Below are 26554 nucleotides of genomic sequence, written 5' to 3' on the forward strand. Positions count from 1 at the left end.
GTAGTGAACTACTAGAAAAACTCCAAGAAAAGTTTCTAAAAGATTATTTTAAAAGTTTTAAGAGAAGGAAAGGACCTGGTGAATGAGGGATTGAGCCAGGAGATGCTGGATCATGTTACTTTGGACTCCAAAGTCTGTACAGCAGCTGTTTGCCTCTATATGTGTTGCTTTGAACAGGCAGCACGTACAGGGGTCAGAATCTCATGTGTTTAGACTGCTGCGTGGGAGGTAGTGAGACATAGGTAGATCAAGGACATTATGGATTGTGAGCTTCAGCTAAAGACACTAGTAGTGCGGTATTGTTTATAAGTCTTACAGTTTCATCGGTTCAGTTATGACAGGTCAGGACTGGTTCTGATACTTTTTAGAGTTTTCTCTATCCAGTATCTTTTGAAAAATATTCATACCCCCTTAAAGTTTTTTTTTTCCCCTTCACAACCACACACTTCAATACATTTTATTGGGATTTTATGTGAAACAGGTGCTCTGGGTAGATGAGACTCAAATTTAACTTTGTGGCCAGCATGCAAAAAAACTAACACTGCACATCACTGTGAAAGCACTCTCCATGGTGAAACGTACTGGTAGCAGCATCATGCTGTGGGAGGAAACCCTGTCAGAGGCTGTAGAAGATGTAACACTGGGGTGAAGGTTCACAACAGTGGTAAAATTGATGTCCACAGGTGCTCTATCTGACTGAGCTTAAGCTATTTTGCAAAGACGAATGGCCAAAATACCCAAAGCTGGTAGAGACATACTGGGCAGCTGCAACTGTAGTTAAAGGTGGTTCCACAAAGTATTGGCTTAGTGCTGAAGACAAATGTATGCTACACTTTTCAGATTTGTATTTGCATAAAGTTCAGAGATCATGTACGCTTACTCTTTAGTTCCATTATGAGCATATTTGCGTCGATCTTTCATATAAATTACATTGAAGTTTGTGGTTGTAATGTCACTGAATGTGTAGGAGTTTAGGGGGTGTGAATACTTTTGCAAGGCACCATATTTGGTTAAATCTACAGCCCAGATAGTAAAACGTCAGCTAAAGATGTTTGGTCGAATTATCCAGAAGTAACGGTTCTGTTTAAACTTGTTCCCTTTGTTCCGTGTCGTCAGAACTCCCTGACTCGCAGTGCTCCGTTGAACAGCGAGGCCCAGGGTCGCAGTGGGGCCCGCTTTCATACTTCTTACGATAAGCGCTACGTCATCAAGACCATCAGCAGTGAAGATGTGGCTGAGATGCACAACATTTTAAAGAAATACCATCAGGTGAAAAAGGGTTTTCTTCCTTTAGGAGAAACACAATTATTTTTCTTGGTTTCCTATGATTCTAAGAAGTGTCTACAAAGAATTGCTTTTCAGCATATTGAAAATTTCATAAATGTAAGTTGTTGTTCTCTTACTGTTTTATAAAGAGTTGTTCAGAGCTTTTGGCCACATTGCAGTCATTTAACATTTAAAATTTTATTCCTTATTTTTATATTTTACGAGGGTTGTCTCAGGAACCAATGAAAGTTGTCAGAGTACAGTTTTCCTATGAGCCTTTATAGCAAAAGCCCCAGTGGCCCTCATATCTACAGGGGCCCTAAATTTGTATTCTCCACTCTCTTTTGGTAGTTTATTGTGGAGTGCCATGGCAACACCCTACTGCCTCAGTTTCTGGGGATGTACCGTTTCACAGTGGATGGAGACGAGACCTACATGATTGTCACTCGCAATGTCTTCTCCCACCGCCTTTCTGTCTACAAAAAGTATGATCTAAAGGTAGGAAGGAGGACCTAGGGAAAAGCAATGCAAGAACAAAAAACACCTTCTGTTAAAAGTATTTGGGGTTTGTTTCTTCTAATTGCGTATTTGCCTTTTCAAAAGTGTCAAGACTGTTTTGTCACAAAGCTGCCTTTTCTTTCTGTAGGGTTCCACAGTGGCAAGAGAGGCCAGTGACAAGGAGAAGGTACAGTCCCCTGCCATGAGCCAGGACCAGCTGTTACACAAACACATTTGTAGCATTTCGCAGGCATGGTTGTCCTTTTATAATATGCTTCAAACAGAATAATGTGCCCCGCACAAAAAGTAAGGACATTTATGTTGGTGGATTATTTCTTTGTTGTAACAATAAGTGGTACACCGCTGGAAAGCCTGTTTATTCCCCCTTAAATAGTGCCTGATTTCTAAGTAAAATGTGTTTGTCGGTTGAGCAGCAGGCTCAGTATAAGGGTTGCGCCCATTTAAAAACTTGCTTTGTCTTGGGAGTTGGTGGTGAATTGGCTGCACTCTCTACAGAGGCTGTTGGTCCTGGAACTAGCACAGCCAAAAAAGTGAAAAGATGCCTTTGAAATAAAAATCTTGCCAAATCCTCTCAGCCATTGCCAAACAGCCTATGTCTCTTGTTTGGTGTCTGTTATTGGTGAGATGACTAAGGTAGGGAGAAATGGGACATGTTGGCAATTTATCATACTGAATTCTGCTGCTTTACCTACAAATGCATTTTCCTTACAAATGTGATCATTTAAGAGGGAATAAACAGACTTTTCAGATGTTTCTGATTTATTACCAGGAAGTTTGTTAAAACAAAGAAAAAAATTTACCAAAACAGTTTTCCCTACGTTTTGTGTTAAGTTCAGTTTTAATCGCAAGAAAACTTTTCTGAACATTTTTTAAGAGTAAACCAATTTATCAGACATTTTCTAAATCTTCTCAAAAGTGATAAAATCAAATCAAGCTGTGAAGCTGTCATAAAAGTTAACCTTTTTAGTGAGTAAATACAGAAATTTTACCAGTAAGGATATAATTGCCCTGATTGAGCTACACATCAGTTCAAAACCATGTGGAGATAGAAAACAACCTGCATTTTCCAGTGTTGTCAAAAACCGACACAGCTTCAAACAGCTCCAAGCCCGCTGTCATCGCCCAGACGGACTATCACAGCTCTGGTGTTTGCTTTTGCTTCCTTTGGGTGGACATGACAGCAAAACATCCATCTCCTTCAGTCAGAACCCACCTCATCCCCTCTCCAGCCACTGCATGCCTTTTGTGTCCCGTTAATTTACATTCATCCCCTCTAACCTTGCTTCTGCAACTCACATAGGTTCCCTGCTTGCTGTCTGTGTGAAAGACTGAGGTGTGGAACTGTGTATGTCTGGGTTTATGTTTAGGAACCTTACTCGGTCAGATGTTGTGTCTCGATTGAGTAGTCTTTCTGTATGCTCATGTTTAATGATTATGTGTATCTGACTGGGCTGTGCCTATGTTTTGTGTGAATATATATGAGCAAGAGAGTTTCTGTTCAGTATAATGCTGAGGAGGGAGTTTGACTATTGAACAGATTTTTTACAAATGGATCCTCAGAAATTGCGAGAACTCTGTGGTTCATTGTGATTCCTTGAAACCTTTTACTGGTGATTCACTAATTGTTGTTTTGGGTTTTTTTTTACCTGAGCTCTTTGCTGACATTATCTCATACACCAGTGACTTGGTGGTACGGCTTAGCAGTATTTTGAGGGAATGATTGTCCTGAGGAGGATTTTTCCATTGGTTGTGTAAGGTAGCCAGTTTCCTCCTCTGTGCTGTGAGCTGTCCACCTTTTTTATTATTTTTTTTGCTGGAGCTGAGTTGTTGGGCACCAGGCCATGAAGCGTAGAAGACCTCAGGGAATCTCCTAACTAAATTTAGCCCTCTGCAGCTGGAGGAATGAAAACAAAACATCAATGGGGTTAAAACAAATGAGTGGAAAGCCAGGGCAGCTGAGGAATTAACACACAGCTGTGTGACCTCTTTCTCTCAGCAGCACAGCTGTCTATGAAATCCAGTTTACTGTCTAGCAATAGAGATGAAGTAACAACGTAATGCATTTGTGTGAAAACTGGTGAGAAGATTACATCGTACTGATTTTAGAAGATTCACTTTTTTGGTTTTTGCGTTTCAGTAATTGTTTGGGTTGATATGCCCTCAGAAATATCCCAAGTAACGAGACTTAGTTCTTACCTACTGGGCCCTCCACAATTATTAGCAAATTATAATTTTAGAAGATAGGCAAAAAGCCTTGAAATGTTTAAATTGGTTGTTAAGGAAGCTGAATATCATTCAAAAAAGTAGAGCAACCTGATGTTTTTTTAGGTATAAAATCAGACTTTTTACAAGTTTGTGGCAAACAAAGGAGTCTGACCCACCCTGTAGGTCACCCAGAGTCCTCAGTCCTTTCTTATCCACACTTCTCTTCAGTTCACCCCACAGGTTTTGTAAAGGGTTTAGGTCTGGGTACTGGTCATTGAAAATGGTTCATGTTGTGTCTGATGAGCCATTTATATGGAGTCATATGTATTTGTTATAATTCTGAAAGATCCATTGACTGACCACTTAGATTTCTTTGCCAGTTGCCAAGAAACATTCATTCAGAATGCATTAGTATCTGAGAACATTTATGATCCTGTGAACGGCAACGCAGTTCCAAGGGCCTCTGAAAGAGAAATAGAATCCCAGCATCACACATCCTCCACCGTGCCTAACAGTGGGCATGAGCGGGCATGACTTGTTTTTAAATTTTATTTTATATTTTGCCAAAAGCTCAAAGCACATGGTTCCAGTAGACGTTAGCAAAGTCCACTTGTTTACATTTAGGATGTAAAGACATAAATTATTTTCCTAGCAGGCCATCCAAACAACTGGTCTGTATGTTGCTGAGTTTAATCGTCATTATGGAGATTTGGTGATCCTAAGTTGCTACTTCTTGCAGCTGGTCTCCAACAGTAAGTTTTGGAGGATTTTATTACCTTCATTAGCACCCTCTTCACTGAGGTGGTTCAGATAAACTTCAGTGCTTGTCCACCCTGTTCATTACTGCATTATGTTGCTATAATTGTAAATATGGACACGTTTAGATGAGCAGATGTTTCCTAGTAAGATCAACAGTTATCTGTCTTACCTAAATGGCATGTTCTCGAAGAGTAGCTAAGAGAAATGGGCTTCTGTGTCTCATCATATTTGAAGTCCAGGAACCATGAAGCGATTGACGACTAATTAAAACTTCCTGAATATTAAAAATGATTCAGCTATATTTATTTATATATACAGTGTCTTAGAAATGTGTGTCCACCCCTCACTCACATTTTTTACATATTTTACCTTTCCATGGGACATCACTGAAGATATGGCACTTTGATACAATGTAAAGTAGTCAGTGTACAGCTTGTATAACTGTAAATTTGCAGGCTGCTCAAAATAACTCAGTACACAGTCATTAATGTCTAAACTGCTGGCAACAAAAGTGATTACACCCCAAAGGAAAAAAGTCCAAATGAAGGGACAGTAAATTTACACTGTTATAGAAGCTGTACACTGACTAGTTTACATTGTATCAAAGTTTCACATTTTCAGTGTTGTCCCATTAAAATATATACTTAAATATTTACAAGTATGTGGGGGGTGTACTCATTTTTGTTAGATGCTGTAAATTGTTACTTAATAGAGGGGATCTTTTTTATGTGTATTTCTTAACCTAGGATTCCTTCCACACTGAATAAGTGAACCCAAATTAAAGATTGGATTTTGCAAGGTCAGGCTACTTGCAAACAAGGTTAATGCATAGCAGTGCCGATAATTGTGGAGGGTGATGTACAAACATATCCTAAACAGAAAGGCTTTGTAGGACGTGCCACTTCAATGTTGGCTCCTGCAAATGACTCGGCTTCACATACATTTACTGTCCACATGTACACAACGATGCAGCAGTTATCCTACAGTTGTACTTTTCACCTGGCTGTCAAAGCATTACACTAACATCCACTCCAACTAATGTCAAATTCACACACACTACAGCTCACCACTAAGATCAAGAATAATCTGAATCGTGCCATTTGATATGTGCTTTATTATGACGGCACGCTGTGTGTATGTGGAAAAAACAAAAGGCACTACACACACAAACGACAAGCACGGTACGGTACTCTGCAAACTGCATGGCCCTCTCCCCTTCATGCATGTATCTGCATGGTATATAATGATGTTCTGCATCGTTTTATAAAGTGGTATTATTTCTTAACACATTCCGATGTGTGTAAGCATCAGCGTCATTCTTTTGCACGATGTCAACGTGTCCCTGTTAAAGCCATACACAGTATGACAATTGGGATTTTTCTTTCCATCAAATAAATTTGGTAGCTGCTGTCTCTGGTTTTAGTTGTGGAAAAAAAGCAGCTGGTTTGGTGACTTCCTCTTTTACTTCAGATTAAATCTTTTTTAAATGTATCATAATCAATATCTAGCTTGTCTTTGACAGGTTTTTCAGCTCATGCCAGCTACCGGTTGCCTGTGGTTAGCTGCAGAAATGCGTCTTTGACATATCGTTGATCCTCACATACATGAGCACTTCTTTCTGTTTTTATGCATTGTTCCATGTGAAGGATGCTTATGTATTTTCCTAAATGGCTGCTAGTCTCTCGTTAAGGTGACACCTAAGATGCCCTTTCTGTAAAGGTCCTTTTTCTTGTAACTGCAGCACCGGCTGGTGTCTCTGTTGAAGGCATGTGGGTCTAATGTGGCAAAATGAATGAGTGTACTATATTTGTTTCCCTTAGAAGCCCTTAGAAATAGTACCACACTTGTTTAGATGTTTTGCTGACTGCAGAGCTTTGTAATACAAATATAGTTACTGGTTTCCCTGCTCTACCTTGGTCCAGATCCTTCCTCTTTAGACTTTGCACTGCCCGGTTGCTTGCTTTCTCTGTGAAAGCTTTATGACAGGAAAAGGTTAGAAAACCAATTGAAACAGGCTAGAAAGACTCTTGTAAAGAATATTGCTCTGACATTTGGAAACAATCCTATAAAGTTAATAACGCATAGCAAAAATCTATTCATTTCTTTCTTAGCAAAAATCTTACCTCATTTCCTGAATGAGCTTGCTTGGAGATTAACGGACCTTTTGGAGCCAGTACAGAATCAGTTCTTGCAGGTCGCTCTCGGGATGCCCTTTCCAACCCTCCACCATGAGGAAAAGAAAAAAAAAAAAAACTATTGTGCTCTGTTAAATTTGAAACACTTTGCCTTTACTTCCAACTTCCTTCCTCTTTTCTTTCTTCTCTTCTCCTCTCTCCTCCATCCCTTCCATCCTTCCCTCACCCCACCCTCCCCTTCTCTAGCAGCCACCCCCACCAGAGGATGTGCCCCCGCGGCAAAAATCTGGTAACGTTCAGCAAAGGCTGCAAACACTACGGATTGCCACACGCTTTTACTGTGCCATGAAACACGTAAGAGATGTAAGAGAACCAGGGCTCATATATCAGGCATGATCTATTAAACCGATCTTTTGTCACTGATAGACATATTTATTTATTTTTGCAACTGATATTTATTTTTTTTGTCTTTTACTCGTATTCTCCACACCAATGCACTATTTCAGGCCCATAATATGCACGTATTTCATCTAACTACAGTCAACTTTCTTTGCTCTGTTTTTCCAGAAACTCAGTTCCACTTACATGTATTTGAAACACCTGAGTGCAAGAAATAATTTCAGTACAATTTTGTTCAGAATTTCTTCATGTAGCTGGTAGTTTTATAACCACAGCTAATGTGTTTTGATATCATATAGTTATGCTAAATACTTCTTAATAGAGTCACCCTAAATCAGAAATGTAGTAAAGTTAGTCTGTCCTAAAAGACAGTTTAGTGATGTTTCCTTTTTTTGTGCTCAATACAAAAGTAAGTCATAAGTACAGGCTAGGCATGGGTTGTTTACTGGTATCAACCAGGGGTGCACCGATTGATCGGCCAGCTCATTGATTGGCTCCGATTTCCTTAAGTTTGGGAGATTGGTGATCAATACTTGCATGTTAAGCCGATCTTATCTACTTGTCTAGCCAATTGTGCAAGTTTTGTTTCTTTTCTGAAAAATTAAAGACTAAAGGAGCTACAATGTCTTAAACGTTTCATTTATATTTGAGAGCACTACCTCATGTGCAGTTAAAACAAGTTTGTATTGTTTCAGAGGTATTGTTCAATGTTTTTGAATAAAAGAAGACTGGATCTTTGAAGGTGTATTGTGACCTTATAACACCTGACAGTGTCAGTTATAAAAATATCGACCAAAATTGGAATTGACAGGTCAGGTTTTTTAAAGATCGGTGATCAGCCAAAAAACGGCAATCGGTGCACCCCTAGTATCAAGGTTTCTCCAAGGTTTAAAAAAAGTGGTTTTTAAATCTCTAAATGCTGCCATCTTATCATTTCTGCAGTTTAAAATCATTTTAATAAATTTTAGAAGAAGTGCCTAAGGGTCTGGAATTTCCTTTGGCTCTATAAGGCGTAGAGTAAAACAGAGCTAACCACCCAGCCAGCCCCCACCCACTTATGCTGTGGACTGTTGGCCAGCAGCCTGAAAGAAGGCTGTTAAACTTTAATTTACAGTACAGTGGAGTTTGGCTGCTGGGATATAATTCCGATCACGTAAAACATGGACAGTCATGGTGTGAGATCTAAAGCAGCCCCACCGATCACTCTTATTCTGGTAATTCTGTTTTAAAGACACAGTTGGCAAGCTGAGAGTGGTATGTCTGTAAAGCAGCCGCCTGCAGGCTAGCCACCCTATCAGATAGCCTGGCTATTACCCAGCTAATGTCAGCTTGCTGTACTATTTTTAATCTATGTGTTTCAAAATCTAAGTAAATAAATGTAATAATTTTATTTTAGCAACAGTGTGATTTGATTCTCTTTTTTGTTTTGTTTTAAATAACAGCTTTAAGATCATATTATACATTTATATGTTAAATTTTGTGAACAAAATGATACTGTGATATTTTCACACTAGGTCATCATTATATTATGTGAATCTTATACTGGCTCATGCCCATGACAGCTGTAATGGCTGTAGCCATAACAATAAAAGCTGTTTTCAGTGTAGAATCAGTAATCATTATTATTATTGTGACTAAAGACACAGAAGCCAAGTAGAATGCATTTTTCAAGGCTGTGGAGAAGCTTTGTTAGCTCTATCAGCAGACCCCTGTCTCTCTTTTGTTGATATTCTCTTCTGTTTTCCTTCTTTCTTCACTATATCAGAGGCATACGCTACAAAGAGCCATATGCATTGTTTTTGCAGACAGTATAGCAACATCAGTCCATCGTAGTCTAGCTGCTGGATTCTATAAGTTCTGTTCAGTCTGGATTCAGCTTCATAGAAACATTGTCATGTCACATTTCATGTCACACATAAAGTGTCCCAGTCAAGTTGTACATCCCATGTTTATTGCAATTTGGAGGTCTATGTCTGGATGTATATGTGCTCAGTGTCCTTGTTTGTAAAATGGATTTGTCAGTGTGTGTATGAATGTGTGTCAATGTTGTCCTGTGCGTGCACAGTCTAGTTGCTATGAAGTCATGTGTTGCCGCTCTTCTCCTGCTGCCATAGAAACAGTAGTAGTAGCTAAACTGCAGCTGTTGCCCTGTTACCTCATTTCCTGCTCTTATTTTTTCCTCAGTGACTCAAAAGTAGGCTCCCCATTCTTCCTCGCCATAGCAATGCTTCCCCCTATAGGCTTCGGGTACTCCTGCAGCACAATTTAGCAAAAGGATAACAAATCCTAGTCCAAAGGAGTTCGAGTTGGAGAGTCCTGCATTTTGCTAGTTGGCGGATCTGTATGAATGAATCTTCTAAATACACTGACTTCATTGGACAACGTTATTGTGGTTTTTCCAACCATACCTTAGAATAACCATACACAATCTGCCTGATCTATCGACATACAGTCAGATGTTGGTAGGGGATGGTTTTCATAGCAAAGCCCTCTTTCCTCAGTTTTAAAGGGCATATTTCATTACATTTCAGGTCATCGGAATCAAAACAAATCCCTATAGTTGTAATACTTCAATCACGATTAGCCTTTTTACTATTTTCTGGCACAATAACAGCCTTTAATATCAGAAACAAAATGTGCCGTACAATACGAGGAGTGATGATGAATCACTTGGAACCGATTAGGCACTATTGCTGGGAACAGAAATCAGACTATTGTTTAGCCAACTAAAAGGACCTTTTTAATAAAAGGTGCTGGTCATTTTGTCCCTTCATCATTTCCTAACTGTGTAGTTTTGGTTTTGTATCGGACTTCATCTGTCGCGGGAAGTTTCATACTGACCAATTCGTACCTGTTGGGTGGGACATTTGGTTCTGACCTGGACAACCGTTGAATTAAAGGAAGTTTCTACAAGCCTATTGGCCATATCTAATCGCAGTCTCCTGGAAGGAAACATGGTTTTATGACTAAATAAATAATTTCCACCAGCTTGAGGTCACTTAGTCACTTCTCATTTGTTTAATTTGGTCCCAGTACCCTAGGTCTTCAAGCTGCTCCCTGTTGGACATTTGTCCCAACTCCCTTAGCCTTAGATAATCAGAACTTGCTTTCGAGCTGGAGACCTAACCATCAGTACTTTCTTCTTGGGAGATCATGGTGTTATACGTTGATGCCAAATGTTCCATATGTGATCACATCGCTTTTTGGTAACTTTCAGCTGCATTCTTGTTTCTTTCTTTTTTTTACCGTATTTCTTAAATTTGAACCTGGAGATGAAAATTACAACACCGAACCCAACTTGTTAACAGGAACAATGAAGTATGCCCTTTAAGTCTGTCTTTTTTTTTAGTGACACAGAGCACATGGATCCTCAAGATGCATTTGAAGCACTGTTTAAACTTGGATGTGTGACATAATATATACCAGGAGTAAACCTGTTTCCAAAAACTATATTGGAAATGTGCAGAGGATGCATCAGATGGACCTGTACTGTCTGTGAGCATGCTGCATGCTCTGTGTTAAACAGTAATATGTCTTATATTTGACTGAATCTGAAAGCATTAATCAACAATCCACAGACTCAAAGCCTCATCTTTATACAGAGTATTTCAACATGCTAGATCCTCTGTCAGAAGCTGTTACACGTACGATGTTGACTCAGGGTTTAGACTTTTGAAATACCTTGTAATTAGTTAAGCTGAGCAGAACGTTATCTCCTGGAAAAATCCTGTCTCTTAATGGTACAAGTTGCTAAGAATACGACTTTTTTTCCTCATTTAGTCTTAGTATGAATTGGTCTTTTCATGTTAGCACGGTATTTCCAGGTTTCTTTACTCAAGTTGTTTTGGGTTGTTTTGCGGTTTAAACTGTTTTTGTCTGGTCGCTAATTTCTGACACTAATGGACAGGCTAAGGAACTGCCCACCTACAAGGACAATGACTTCATCAATGATGGGCAGAAGATTTACATTGACGGGGAGAACAAGAAAATGTTCCTGGAGAAGCTTAGGAAAGATGTGGAGGTATGTGCATGTAGGCTTCTTATTTAAGCACAGCTTGTTAGCTCTTGTTCTGTCTCCACACTCTATTGTGTCTTCCATTGTTCAACCTTCTCAACATCATGCTCAGTTCTTGGCCCAGTTGAAGCTCATGGATTACAGCCTGCTCGTGGGGATCCACGACATTGAGCGAGCCGAGCAGGAAGAGGTGGAGAGTGAGGACAACGAGGGAGAGGAGGAGGGCGAGAGCGACGGAGGGGTCATTGGGACACCCCCCGACAGTCCCAGCAACACCCTAGATAGCACCAAGCCGCTGTCACCCGGAGAGTTTGATCCCACCATTGATGTCTACGCCATCAAAAGCAATGATGGTGAGTGCCCGTCTAATCTGCTGCTTCAGGTTTATAACACAAGGAGAGAAACTGTTAAAAAGAACTGAGAGCTCCCCCTAGTGGGTTTCATCGACATCACTCATTTATAATGAATGTCTGTTTTCTTCTTGACCTTCTTTACAGATGCATACATTGTCTTAAGTTCATTTGCTTCAAACTACAGGTGCTCCCAGAAAGGAGGTTTACTTCATGGCTGTTATAGACATCCTGCAGCATTACGATGCCAAAAAGAAAGCTGCCCATGCCGCCAAAACAGTCAAACACGGGGTACGTTGATGAATGCACAATCTGTTAGAACTGCTGAATGTTAGAAAGTGTTGATACACTGACAAGACTGTGAAGAGTTCAGGTTTTAGGAATAATCTTAGTGGCGCTATAGAGCTAAATCTAGGCACACCACCTAAATCTGCATTTATGTTTTTCTTCTGTTGTTTGACTTTTTAGTAGTTGAAAGTCTTTCACTAAAATGTTTTAATGATTTGAAACTACAGGAATGACAACGAGAAATGGCACAATTTGTTTATTTAAAGAACGCAGCCTTGCTAAAATATTCATGCTCTGATCTTTTTGTTATTTTGTTAAATGAAAAAAACAAACTTTAATGTATTTGGATTTGGTGTAATAGAAAATCTTTTTTTTATATAAATACAGAACAGTGTGGCATTCTCCTTTTTTCTTTCCTTCCTTCCTTTTTTCCTTCCTTCCTTCTTTCTTTCTTGCTTTCTTGCGTCCTTTCTTCTCCTTCTGTGCCTTCTTCCCTGAGTCCCTCCTATCCTTTTCTACTTTGTTTCCTACCCTCTTACTTGTGTCCTTCCTTTTCTTGCATCCTACCCTTCGTGTCCTCCCTTTATTTTCTTTTATCCCTTCTTTCCTTTTATCCTTTCTCTCTTCCAAAGTTTTCATACTCCATTCCTTTTTTCGTCTTTACTTTTCTTCCTCCTTGTCTTTCCTTTCTTCCTAGTTCCAGTTTTTCCATGTTCCATATTTAAACCCTGCCCACTGTAGAAATATCTGCCATAAATCCATAGTTTTAACTTTTAATATTTTATGTTTTAAAATAAACCTAAATGACAGGGAACTATGGAAAACTGTCATTTTTACATTAAAACACAGTAACCCTTTATGAAAGACAAATTCATCAAAAGTGTGTAGGAAAATGATTGTTTTCCATCAGCCATGTGTAAAAGTGTGAAATATGTTTGTGTGCACCTCTGCAGGCCGGAGCAGAGATCTCCACGGTGAACCCAGAGCAATACTCCAAGAGATTTTATGATTTCATCACCACCATCCTGTCATAGCCTCCCGGAGCACCAAGAGCACCGAGGCACGCGGGAAAGAGAGGGAAGGTGGGAGGGAGCGGAGGGGAGGTGGGCCAGAGGCTGAATGAATAAGCTGCCGTGAAGGCTTTGTGTTCCTCTCCCTTCGGTCCATTTGCTGTTGGCTTCTCTCTCTTTCAGCGGGGTGCCGTTTGTCAGCAGCTAAACAAAGCATTGTTTGTTTACATTTGACCTCTCCTGTTGAGTTCTGTTTTCACATGTAACTTTGGAAGATGAGGTTGTTTTAAAGCAAGTGTCCAAGTAATTACTTTTTTCATACCAGGAGTTCGTGTTTATAGTTGATTGGGGTCGGCCGGTGGCATTTTTTTTTTAATAATAGTAATAATAATAATTATTATTATTACCCGTAAACCAACATTCAGCACCTGCTTATTTGTGTCCTTTTTAATGTGATATTTGTTGTTTTCCTCATATTGTTCAGTGGAAGGCTGGATTTCTAAAAGCCGCTCTCGGCGTGAATGTTGATCCTTGCCTGATGCAGTCGCTTCGTTGCAGGAAGTAGGACGCAGTCTTCCAAGAGGCCAACAACCAAACCCGCTCCTAAAAAGCTGTCCACGCACCCAGCCAAACAAAGCTGCCTCCTTCATCACTCATCTTCCCCTTTTTGTTTACACATGTTCTGAGCTTCTGGGCCACAGCAGTTCTCATTGGCTAAATTATATAATACGTGTTTACTCCTCACCGTGTCTGTCCATGATTTTCTTTTGTTTTTTATCCCCTTTGTGATGCACAGCAATTTCAAATGCAAAAGGGAAGACTGAATATCAACAAAAATGAGAAGAAAAGTGGGATTTGAGGGTGCCACTTCCTTTAGTGTCCCCCTGAAGTAGTTTTCAGGGGAGATCGCAGTTTCTGTTCCTGCTGCAGAGAATGGCCCAGAAGTCAGACGGCTTTAGGAGCTAGTCACTGCTCCGTTAAAAAAAAAACATAAACATATTCACAGCAAAACAGCCTCGTCGTTTTTTTCCGTTGCCAACAGCACCTTATGAGTAAAACCCCAACTGTTGCACTTTCATTCTTCGTCAGGATCCTTTATTCTGTTACATGCGCAGCAGGAGTAAGAGAAACGGAGCTCAGTCACCTCAGAACTGAAACCTAGAAGCCTGATCTCGCATCCGATCTTCCCCCACAGCACCTCACCCGTCTCTCCGTCTCTTACACGGGTTTGTTTGGAAGAGTTTACCCCAATATTTGACATGGGTGGAGAGGGTTTTATATTTATGTAAGTCAACCTTTCTAATCCTGTAGGGGGCGCTGTGTGGCTTGTCGAAGCAGTGCTGCACTGGAAGGCGGTTTACCTCTAGCATCGAATCAGTGTTCAAAAAATTGGGGAGGCAGGAGATCAGGAGTAGAAGCTGCGGGTTTGTTTTTGTCTAACGGCAACATTCTCTAACCTCGTTCATGACTGGTATTTTTTCATTGTTCTCGCTATTTTTTTACCTGTTTTTGAATTTAGTGATTTTTTTTTTTATATGAATTGTTTTGCTCTTTTTTTTTTGTATATTTTGCACAAGAGGAAAGGAACCAAATGTTACAAATACGACCCCAATTAGTGGCAACGGTCTTAACAAGGGAAATGCAATATACTCGTGTGTAAGTTAGTGACTTGTGTGTGATGTCGCATTTTCACCAACTAAGACAGGTCAGCTTGTTCTTTCTGACTCATGCAAAAAGCTTCCAACGTAACGTTTGTTTAAATACCATAGATTCTATTGACGTCTCTATTTTTACATTAGATTTTAGTGTCTGAATATAGAGGAGAAAAGGAGCCACTCTGTGGAATAAGGAATGGTGCTGTGGTAATGAAGAATGACTGTTTGAATTTTTACAAGTTCTAATTGTACGTAAAAAAAAAAAAAATGCATGTCACAGGACTGAGTTTCCTTTCCTCTCTTTACTCTGTGTCGTTCGGTCTGTTCTCTGTGCCCCTCCGCCTAAACCACATTAAGTAGTTCCTTCTGTTGCTTATTGAATAACGGTTTTCATTGTATACACTGTGCAAGATGTGTGCCTTTATACTCCAAATTATTTAATTTTATATTTTGTAATCTTTTTTTTTTAAACAAGTGTAAAGGGTTACTTTATTAACAGTGTTTACTTTGATGTATTATCATTGTTCTGTGTGCACACACCCCCACCCCAGCACCTGGTAATACACTCGTCACTAAGTCCGTGTAATAAAGCCGTTTTAATTGTTTTCTAACCAACGACGTGAAAGGAAAAAAAGAAAGTGAATATTTCAATTTATTGGGTTTGTTTGATATCTGTAAGCGTAAATCTGTTCCCTTTCTGCTCAGAGTGAAGATGGTGTCTGCTCTCGTTTTGAATCCCACATTGGTTCCTGCCTTTAAGAGAGTGTGTGTGAGTGCACTGAGGAGTGTGTGTGTTACCTCCTCTTCTACCAACCACGGGTCCGGCCACATCAGATTTATTTCTGAGTTCTCATCCTTCAAGCGTCTGCTTGATATCAAAGAGTTCATCCCCAGTGAGATGTTGATTTCCATTGTGCTCCATCTCTGTAAATGGGTCATCGTCACATGCAGCCGTAACCGTGACCCGCTGGACACCCCAGAAGCACCTCTCAGCAGTCAGAACCCCCACCATCACCCCACCCCCTGTGAGATTAAGAACATTGTGTTTAGTAAAATGCTTGTTTGTTGGGATTAAATGTTTTTATTTCCTTCTTCTCTGTAGTAAATGGAGTAAGGTGTGCAGTGCTCACACGTGTGCTACCGTATCCAGTTATGGGGAAACAAATGTAAACGGCTCAGGACCTGGCACCGTCTGAAGATGTGGGGCAGTTTTATTTGGCTTTTAAGTTAAAAGCTTAGAAAGCTCTGTGGTAGAAACCTTTTCTCCTGAGCACTCTAGACTGGCATGCACCGTCCGAGACCTGCAGAACGTGTTTCAGCCTCGGCAGTTCATGATGCTTTCAGACCCGGCCGTTGCTTGAAGCATTACTGGACATGTATGTGTGTGAGTACGCATGTTTGTGTTCTACAGTCTGCCGAGTGTTTCCTGTCAGTGGCAGAGAGTTCAATATGAAACTGTATGTCTAGTTTATTCATAAATGATTAAATGATAAGTATACTCCATCCCATAAAGCATTCACTCCAAATAATTAAAGCACTTGTTCTGCCTAACTCTGATTCACGTGGTTTCCTTTTTTTTCCCCCTTGTGCATGAAGCTTTCAGTAGAAAAGTAGGGGGAAAAAATCAAGTTGCCATACAAATTCTCACACTGACACTATGAATAAAGGGAAACAAAAATTAACATGCCTTTTGTCAGGGAAAATCAGTAAAGTGTGACCAAAGATGGTGACCGGGCTTGGGTCTTCGTTAGGATCAGTGTCTGCTGTGGCAAATCTCCTCCTGAACCAAACAATCAGAAAAAAAATACAAAAGGAAAATAAATATAATTTTTGGATTAAAAAAAAATTATAATAATAATGGAGAGGGGGTACAAAAGTATATAAAAATAAAAAATCCAGTAAATGGAGACAAAAATGGAATTTCACCTTACATTTGACAAGTAGTCCGTATAAATCTTTTTTTGTTTTCAAAGGTTAAATTCCTACAGTCTGCAGATGCAGTTCATTATTTTATTTCTGCTCTTGATTATATTAGACAAGGTATGCCATAGCTCTCTTAAAGAAAAGTGAACGTTAAATTAAAAATATTAGTTGTTGCTCACCTACAGGATACTCACTTCATTATTTTACATCGAATATTATGTAAAGTATTAACCGTTGCATTTTAAAACAGATCCTATAGGTGTTTATACCGAAAAAAGAAAATGAAGTGAAAGTTGCGAAGGCAAACAATGATTTTCAATCGAGATCAGTTTTAAAATAAAGGTGAAGCTGCATAACGAGAGCTGCTTGTGCATCAACCAGTTATACTACCTAATTAAATAAATATCCACGGACCTTTTTTAAAACGCAAAATTACGTCATATATGAATATAATCTATATGTAAAATATTCTGTTTTTTTTTTTTTTTCTTTTTTTAATGAGTCTATGAAGTTGATGCCTTATAAAATCCTTTGATATAAAGGGTCTGTATTTATTTGATCTTTCATCATCCGCAACGAAAGGTTTGTGGTTTGTGAACCAGACGTGACAACATGTTTTATCGGCTTTTATTACCTAAAACGTGTTAATAATGAAGTAGTTCTTTATTTCGTTTTAAAATGCGAGCCTGTTTAAAAATGGCTGAAACACGAACCGCGAATGCCGCCGTCACGACTGTGACTTACCGCCATTTTTTAATATTTTGTTGCACTGAACGAAGTGTTGACGCGTTTCTTCCCAGCAGGAATAACTTAAAATAACGCGACAGAGAGAGTCGCTGCGGAAGAAAAGCCAGCCGCTGCAGACGGAGGTGTGTGTTGTGCAGCAGCATCCTGCAGGATTTCTCTCAGGAACAACAGTTTTATTACATTTTAATTCAGCACGAGTATTGTTGGGAACACTGCTTTCTCCTGGTAGCTTTCGGCTGGAGCTATAATCTATATGCATAAATATAATATTCGGGATGGTTTGTGCTGTGGCAGCTGCGTCGAGAGCCGATTTCCGCTGCAGCGCAGGGCTGTCCAGCGCAGTGAGCGATTGTGCAAAACTGAGTACAATGTGGAGAACAAGCAGACACCCCTGCAGACAATAAACAAAGAGCGGCTCGCCATGTGGGCTGCAGCTGCTGCACGATCACCCTCACAGCCGAACCGAGCTGCAGTGTGCAATCAAGGCCGCCAGGGGGCGGAGCGACCTCTGAGGCCGCAGCAGGATTCATTCTTTCAGGTAGTCTGGGTTTCTCTTTGTATTTATAGTTCAATGAATGACGTTTCTTAAGCGTATAGAATAAAAACCATACGTTTTTTTTAGAAGAGGGGTTTTCTGATATAATACACATAAAACATACCAGTTGGTCTGATGTTAAATATGGAGTGCTCAAATTCACAAATCTGCTGCTCTGTCACTGAATTTGATGCTCTCCAAACCTCCATTAAAGTTGCAAAAGACTTCATCAAATGAATCTGTTTTATTAAGATCACTTAGATTTGTAAGGCACAAACAGGTTTATTTATTGTGTAGCAGGAGGAGGACTGTGAAGTGATTTCACGCCGGCTGGTAGGTGTCTAACTGCTGCAACAGGACCTCTGAGTAGCCAGGTGAGTAGTACCTGCAAAAACATAAACGAAAGAGGCATTATTGTGTGTTTCTAATATCCCGATTCAGCTGGCATTGGGTAGTCAGATTATCAGAGCTGCACCTGACTATTTCCTCAGGGAAGCAGCTGTTGATGGCTTTGATGTACTCCTGCAGAGCGGAGCCCGGCTCAGCATCGATCTCTTGGACTTTCTTCAGTCCTCCGCTGGTCACAAACAAACGGCGGGCCTTGCTGTCATGAGGGAGCACCTGATAAGACCCAGAGTGATAGGTGCTTTATTTGAAATTGCCAAACATTTGATAAGCAAAGATTTACTGGACCAGTTGGAATTTTCCTCCTCACCTTGCTGAACTGGCAGACAACATGTTTGAGGATGTTGCTGGGAGCGTCGTAGAGAAACGGCTCCAGAGCTGGGATGTAGCTGCACTTCTTTAGGATGTTCTCCAGGGCCTTCTTACTCTGAAATATTCATTTTGCTTTAATTTGACTTTATCCTGATAAAAAAAAAAGATCAGACAAAAGAAACTTGGAATATCACATGAGTACATGTGTTTGTTCTGATTTGGTGACCAGAACAAACGATTCGACTCCCTACTTTGGCCTGTAGGTCCTCTGAGCTGCTGGCATCCATGTAGAGCTCCAGCAGTTTGGGCAGCAGGCCTGCTGTGGCCACTGCCTTGGCATGCTCAGGGGTGTGATGACCTATCTGACCTATTGACCACACTGTGGCCGTCTTGATGATCTGCTCCTGCTCCTCTGAGAGGCACAGGGCCAGCTGGGGCACCCCCTGCAGGACATGAAGGCACACAGCAGGAAGTGTCCTGTTAACCATGACCTACGATGTCATAGAAAGGGCAGCAGAACTGGGTTTTAAAACTAATTTACTAATAAAAATCTAATCGGTGTTAAGTGCAGTTCTATAACTAAACGTACACTGCACATCAGCCTTAACACATAATTCCAGTTGTTTGTGGCAGCATCATGCTGAGGGATTGGTTTTCTTCAGGCTCTGGAAGAGCAGCAGGGATCAAGAGTTCCCATAGGGGAGTATGTGTAGGGTTCTGAATACAAATGCATGCCACATTTTTCAGATTATTTATAAAAACTAAAAATAACACCATACGATTTTCCTTCCACTTCAGAATCATGTGCTGCATTTGGTTGGTCTATCACATAAAATCCTAACAGAATACATTCAAACTTGTAGTTGCTATGTTTAAAAATGAAAGTTTCAAAGATTATTAATTTCTTTACAAGGCACCACACATACTGGGCATGTGTTGTCGTTTTAATATTGGTATAAGTGTTGCATAAGAAGATGATCACACCTTACAGAGAATGACAGCCATGGCGAGGCTTTCATTGTGAGCCGCCACATATCCCAGCATCATGATCCCCGGTAGCCGCGGCTGTCCACGGCTCTCTCCCAGGTAGTCGATCATCTTTGACAGCCCACCACAGTTCACGATCAGCTGGGACAGCTGCAGAAGCACACGCACAGACAATTCACTCAGTGCCTCTGCCTTCTTGGAGACCTCAAAGTGTGAGCGTGCAGTACCTCTGGCGTTTGTTTCGCCACCTCCCTCATCAGGGTTGCAACATTCTTCCTGACGTACTCATCTGGATCTTTGAGGGAGACGAAGGCTGCGGGGAAGACCTCGGCCTCGATCACCATCTCGGCCAGGCAGATCGAGTGTTTGCTTATCTGGCTGAGGGCGGAGAACACCTGCCTCTGGATGGAGACAACCAGATTCCAGAAGAAGCTTCAGAAAAAACTCACATTTAAAAAGAAATTCAACATGTTTCCACCAAAAACAGATTCAGTCTTTTACAGATTTTCTGGTTTTTCCAAACTGCTAGAAATTGTACTTTTGTTTTTTATTTCATAAAACTAACATTTAAAAAAATAATAATCTTTGAAAACATTTACTTAAAATAAAAACAAATATTCAGTTAGAACTAATTACTAATTACTTTTATAAATAAAAATTTAAGTCAGGGACTACATTTAATTTAATGCTGAAATAAAAATTATTTGAATAAGAAACAATATTATTATCATATTTAGACACTCTTTTATCATAAATAAAATTATCTTGAATCTTCCTGAAACACCGCTGGTATATTTTGGCACAGAAAATGTCCAACAAGACGTCAATTTCTGATAAATCAGTATTTAAATCAATGCGTGTTTCCATTTGTGTTTTTTTTTTTTAATATATTTTACAGATAAAAGTGCTAATTTAATTCTTGTTAGTAAGATAAAGTTTCTTTCATTCTGTCCTTTTCATTTTGAACTGAGATCGTCCAGCAGCCTCACCTTGAGCTTGGCGTCCCGGCTGAGGATCATCTGTGCCAAGTGTGCGATGGTGCCGGTGTCTACCACGGTCTGGGCCAGCTCTGGTGTGTGTTTGCAGATGTCGCTGAGTGTGGAGGCTGCGATGCGTTTGAGGGCCATCTCGGGCTCCAAAAGGCACAACACCAGCAGGGGGGCCGCTCCTGCTTCCACAACCGACTGGGCCAGAGCTGCACGGTCGCATGGAGAGGCAGTGGACAAAAAGAAAGGGGCATTGGTAAATATGTTCAGAATTCTTTAAATGCAATGAAAAGGAGTGTTTCCAAAATCTACGATAATCCAAATCACTGCCTCCTCCATCCCCAAAAACAAAGAAGATGTAAATCAGAGCAGCTCTCTGTGACCCTACATGCATTGTGTCGTGCGATGCAGCCCAGAGCCCAGGCGGCGGCCTCCTTCACCCCAGGGTCAAACTCCTCTAGGCAGAGAACCAGAGCATCAACCCCCCCGCAGTCAACCACAGCCTTGGACAGCTCGGGAGAGTGTTTTGCCACAGCGCGCAGAACAAATGCTGCTGCCTTCTTATAAAATCTCTATAAAAAAAAGAAATGCACACATCAGCCATTAAAAGAATTAAGGGAAATTATTAGGAATTAACAGATTTCTTAGGTTCTTTCTTTAAAGAAAGGTATTTAACCGGGTTGTGTACTCTGGAGTTGACCAAAAAACTACCTTTTATTTAGAAGAAGAGGTTCCACTTCATTTTACTTTCTTTTAAATTATTATTAATTATTATTTTACGTGATGAGACAAAACTGGTCGAGTTACTTTGGTTTAATTTGTCAATTTAATAAAGGCTGCGTTTATTGTTTTTGTGTGTGTCTGTGTTTATAACGCCTAAATAAATTAATGTTGCTTTTTGGGGGGAGTTTTTATTCCTTACAGTTTGCGTTCCAACAAAGCATTTTAGGGATGTCGAAAACTTCATTTAGCAAAAAGAAAAAAATATGTAAAAACCTCCGAGTTGGACTGAGCTGAAATAAAGACATAGCACTGATCAATATGGCCCCTCTGTGATCAGTAGAGCTCTTTGGGAAATCCGCCGAAGCCGTTTATGCAGCTGAAAGAAGAGGCCTCTCGTCACTGTCTGCTTTGGTGCCTCTGGTTCTGGGTGTGTTACAGAACTGACAGAATCTGCAGATTATCAAGTCATTTCAGAGCTAATAATGTGTTTGAAAACTGTTCTAAACCGTCTGCATCTTGGTCCCTATACTGATGTGTCAAGAGGATTCCTACTAGCTTTTAAATAACTGGAACACACAAAAAATAAGCTGCAACGACTGCTAGTAGATCCAAGAGGCCTCTAGGTGAGACTGCAGTTGATCTTACAAGTTTTTCAACTGAACATTATGAACGGGACTAAAAAACACGTTGTATCAAAGCCTGCTGCACTTAGGTAAAGTTGTACATATTATGATCATAATCTGATGCAAAAATCCATTAATTTGTGATTTCAGTTTGAAAGTGGAATTTTTGCTTCTTCAGCAGGAGACCAAATACATTTTATAACAACTTTTTGTCACAGCCATAGAGCTGTTTTCATTTAGCAGCCCTATTTAAGTGATCCTTCTAATACATGCTTCTTTTTACTATTTCTGAAGATATCAAACAAATCTTTGCAACACTTTACCAATCAACATCAACAGGACATCGTGATCCAATTAAATGGGTCTAAAAACTGTGGGATTAAACTGAAATGAGTTGAATGATTTCGACTGATTTGAATTGAATTTGGATTTGAATTGGACCGGTTTGTCTTATTGCGTAGTAGATAATACTGAAAATATAACACCAGCAGGGAGTTTATTGCCTTGGTGAGAATCTACAATGTATACTATAAAACTGAATAGAACTGAACAAATTGTATGTGAAAGAAAAAAAAGGAAGAGGCTCTTAAAAAGGTTTTGTGACATCTTTGAGGGATTTTCCCCCCACTCCTATATATATTCAAGCTAAAACACTGAAATGTAATGGTTTGTTTTAGGTTTAAAACGTTGAGCTGCACTCGCCTTTTGAAAACAAGAAGAAAACCTGGTCTCTAAGTGAGCTCTCTGAGAAGACAAAGGCCTCTCTGCTCTCAGGGTGGAGAGCCCTGAGGTTTTGAAGTACCACCCAGGCGAACTGCCAAAACAAAAAAGCCCAACGTGATCAAATTCAGATGTTCTGATCCTAACCCTACAGCTCCTGCAGAGTGTCATCCAGACTCTGACCATCTCTTCACTCTCACATGCTCCATCTCCCAAAGCTGATATTACCAGAGGAAAACCTGCGAGTACTAAGGAATTAATCCAGGAGATGAGATGCTAACGTTCTGTGAGGCCAAGGACTGGACCAGCTGGGGCAGGATGTCCTCTTTTACCACAGCTTCAGCCAGGCTGTCACTGTGTTCTGCCAGGCGACCCAGAGCCAAAGCTGCCGTCTGCTGGATGCTCGGGACCGTGTCCAACATCAGGGAATGGAGCATGGGCATCACTCCTGCAGAAGAGCAGAGGACTCACTATAAAAAATATTAAACATTAACCATTAAAACTAATTAGATTTTATTCAAGCATCGTAGCCTGTAAATGAAATGTTTAACAAATGTTAGATGCGAAGGATGAACTACTTTATGTTGGTTATAAATCCCACTAAAAGCTTTTGATTAGAATTTAGCTGGAAGTGCTGGTTTAGTTAACGGTTAGCTGTGGTTATTGATCAGTGTCCAGCAGAAAACAGGCTGCTGTGTTTTTATGGGTTGTATTATCAATTAATATATCAACTCGGTAAACATTAAGAGTTTTTGTAAGATTTGTGACTGAGCAAGTTTCAATGTTGGAGCAAGAATTTCAATTTGTCTCCAGCTTTAGTGACAGTGTTAATGGAAATGCAATGTAAAGTAAATGAGGGAGACCTTTAGGCTGTGATTGTCAGGGAAGACGTTCACATTCCACCCTGTTAAAATAGATTTTAAAGCTTTATTACTATTTCTGTAACATTTTATGCCTTAATCACAAAATATTGTTTCCTTTTTTGTAAATCTGATTAATTTAAATTGGCTCAATGAAATTTAACGATTAGTTAGGATTTAAATAATTTGGTTGAGAAGGTACGGTTTAAAGATCTGTAATGATTTAGCTCGTTTATTAAAGTGTCTTTTAGCTGTTAATACATAGAAATGCGAATTAAAATCTATCATATGGACTTGAGATTTTTTGCATCCAATTGGTTAAATTCTGATATTTCATAAGTACAGAGTAACACTGGAGACACTATTTAATGAGGCTGATTAATTCTGTTTCTTACCTGCATTCTGGAGGATTTCTGTATTCTGTGGTCTGGTCGCCAGATCAGCAACAGTTTGCACAAAGTGCATCCTGGATTTCTGGTACTGCTCAAAAACTGCAGGGCACAAAACAAACATTATACCTACTAGCTAAACCTGCGTCACTGTGCAGTAAAACCGCGCAGGAATCTTACCTTGAATAATCTGTCGCTGACTCATTATGTCAAAGAGGAAAAAGAAAAATACGTAATTTTAAAGATTATTTCTTAAAACATGCCACAAACAAAGGAGAAACTGGTTTTAATCCAGGTTTTAAAGCAGCGTTTTTAACGCAGCTGGGTTTAGCGGTAGTGTTGTTATATGTTGCCGTGGCAACACAAAGGGAGCAGAATGCTCATGACGAAGATCGTCTATAAAGAAACACGATTCACTCCGGGTCACCACCTCCTCAGGAGAACACATCCACGGTAAATCTCTTCAGGGTGATACCTCTTTCCCTGCCATGTTTCAGTGCGTTGTTTTTTTCCCCGCTTAAACCTAAACGGGGGACATCTACGCAATCTGGACCCTTATATCCATCTCTGGAGCCAGTTCAAAAGAAAACAGATGTTAATCCCTGCAGCGGTTTGTGGCTGTAGGTTTGACACGCTGATTAATTGTCTATAGGTCTGAAACCCTGCGACAAATATAGGAACTCTTAACATGAAACAAGACACTTCCTGATTTTTCTAATCACTGTATTCAGGGACCTCAGGAGCTGCAGAAGCAGGTTGAGGGCTCCTAATAATTTACCCTGACCAAGGGCCATTTTAATCTCTGCTATATATATATATATATATATGAAGTCAAACATCAAATAAATGTATACTTGGTCGGACAACTTTCACGGACACTTTTCGGATTATCTATTTTTGATTAAATAAATAAAACTCAGAATTTACGCGGTGTTTAGGCTACAGCATTGTAATTCTAATAATCACAATTTTAAAAAGATATGTATAAAAGGAAAATGTCAGGACAAGCGTTTTCATTTTCCGAATCAAACATTAACGTTTCAGTTTTATTTCCACCTCATATGCTCTAATTGTTCAGACTTCATATATGGCTTCCTTTAGGTTTCCGGAACGTTTTACTGGGAAAAAATAGACTACACTAATTAACCTGGGGGTTAAATTAATAAAGCAGTTATCCTCAATAGATTTTTAAAACTGAAATCAAACCTCTGGTAATTCATTTCACTAAACTACTTCAGGAGAATCGCATATTTTCACTGCATTTTAATAATTGTATATTGCTCTGAAAATGTAAGAAAATGATGTTCCGTATTTAGGTGACCTGAAAGTAAAAAAAAAAAAAAGTAGCAGATTATTGGATGACGCATGGCACCTAGTCATTTATTAACTCAAAAATGTGCTAATCTGTGATCAAACTGAAGTGAAGAAACCTTATTGCACCCTGGAAAATCAGTTATTATAGATGGAGGTAAAGCAAAGTGAAAAGATACATAATGCTTACCGACAGAGAACATGAACTTTTTCTCGTTCTGTGCGTAACTTTTCAAAGCAACTAAAGCAAAAAATATATATATAAAATTAAGCCGCAGTTTCTCATTCCAGAGCATATTTAGTGATCGTTAGTTGTAACTGATCAGTTTAAACATAACTTAAACTTTTAAGCACGTTTTATGTTTTTTTTCTTCTGCAGTATTAAGTAATCTCACCCTTATTTGCTTAAAAATAAAGATATTAACTTCCGATCAAACTAGATTTTTACTTCTTACTTCAGGTTTCTGCGACGCTTTGTCGGCTTTTTTGTGGAAAAATGGGTGAGCAGCCAAATTAATAGGTCTATTATTGATTTAAATATATATACACTACGGGTCAAAAGTTTTAGAAATGCTTTCTAATTTCATGTTTTTTTTTTTTATTTTCATGACCGTTTCCATTGTACGTAGATTCTCACTGAAGGCATCAAAACAGTGAATAAACACACATGCAATTATGTAGCAAACAAAAAATTGTAAAAGAAATTGAAATATGTTTTTATTTTAGATTCCTTAAAGTAGCCCCCCTTTGCTGTGATGACTGAAATATTAACCTTTGGCCGTCTCTCTATGAACCTCTGGGAGGTTCTTTCAAGGCTCTTTGGAAAACCATTTCAGGTGACCACCTCATGAAGCTCATGGAGAGAATACCAAGAGAGCAAAGCAATGATCAGAACAAAGGGTGGCTATATTTTATCCTTCCATTTGCGCATATTTACAGTTTTGTTGCCTTGGTGAGAATCTACAATGTAAATATTAATGGAAATAAGGAGATCCATTAAGGGAGACAGTGTATCTAAATATCTATATATATAGTATGAAAACAGATGTTAAATCTGATATGTTTTGAATTCAGTTTGTTTTGCGACTCTTACCAAAAAATAGGAAAATAAAATATAAAATAAAAAAAAAACATTGCTTAAACTCATGTGCAACAAATTAGGGTAGATGCAACAAATGAGAGTATTTATGTCAACATTTTATTTCTTTTTTTTTGCTACATTTGACATGAAATGCTTTGTCACGAAAGGAAATCGTTAATAAATTAGCAGCGTTGACGTCATGTCCGCAGAAACATTGTGCGGCTCATCAGACGGACATCTGGCGCGTTGCGCCGTCTGTCAATTTGAATAATTCCTTTATTTGAGGTCGTGCAGAAGCAGAATACGATCCTGATGGGGAGAAAAACAGAATAAAGGCGTGTGTTTTCTGCA

The 26554-nt window shown here is 39.5% G+C and overlaps 2 protein-coding genes across 9 annotated transcripts in view; one reads left to right on the plus strand and one right to left on the minus strand.

Annotated features, from left to right (window-relative positions):
* The window catches only part of pip4k2aa (phosphatidylinositol-5-phosphate 4-kinase, type II, alpha a), a 34838-nt gene extending 18686 nt beyond the window's left edge, over positions 1-16152 (plus strand). Inside the window, exons 4-13 of one of the 8 annotated variants that reach the window (XR_007035683.1) lie at positions 1117-1269; positions 1618-1764; positions 1913-1951; positions 7131-7247; positions 11191-11304; positions 11411-11651; positions 11836-11939; positions 12890-13018; positions 13431-15626; positions 15704-16152. Coding sequence is in view for 7 of the 8 variants with exons in the window: in XM_047349240.1 (XP_047205196.1) it covers positions 1117-1269; positions 1618-1764; positions 1913-1951; positions 7131-7247; positions 11191-11304; positions 11411-11651; positions 11836-11939; positions 12890-12970 (996 nt within the window). In the remaining variant the exon portion in view is untranslated. Of the gene's footprint in view, positions 1-1116; positions 1270-1617; positions 1765-1912; positions 1952-7130; positions 7248-11190; positions 11305-11410; positions 11652-11835; positions 11940-12889; positions 13019-13430 lie in introns of all 8 variants that reach the window. The other 7 variants (XM_047349240.1, XM_047349242.1, XM_047349244.1 and 4 more) reach the window with 7 other exon arrangements.
* A 1879-nt stretch (positions 16153-18031) lies between these two features.
* Positions 18032-24174, minus strand: spag6 (sperm associated antigen 6). The gene is made up of 11 exons (XM_047350143.1): positions 23992-24174; positions 23818-23913; positions 22844-23010; positions 20885-21068; positions 20500-20705; positions 19738-19911; positions 19508-19660; positions 18775-18966; positions 18522-18638; positions 18282-18427; positions 18032-18191 (listed from the first exon to the last, which is right to left on the minus strand). The coding sequence occupies exons 1-11, from the start codon at positions 24014-24016 to the stop codon at positions 18128-18130; spliced, it is 1524 nt and encodes a 507-aa protein (XP_047206099.1). The 5' UTR covers positions 24017-24174; the 3' UTR covers positions 18032-18127.
* Positions 24175-26554: the final 2380 nt, after the last annotated feature.

The sequence above is a fragment of the Girardinichthys multiradiatus genome, chromosome 21, assembly GCF_021462225.1.
Source record: "Girardinichthys multiradiatus isolate DD_20200921_A chromosome 21, DD_fGirMul_XY1, whole genome shotgun sequence".
Taxonomy (NCBI): Eukaryota; Metazoa; Chordata; class Actinopteri; order Cyprinodontiformes; family Goodeidae; genus Girardinichthys; species Girardinichthys multiradiatus.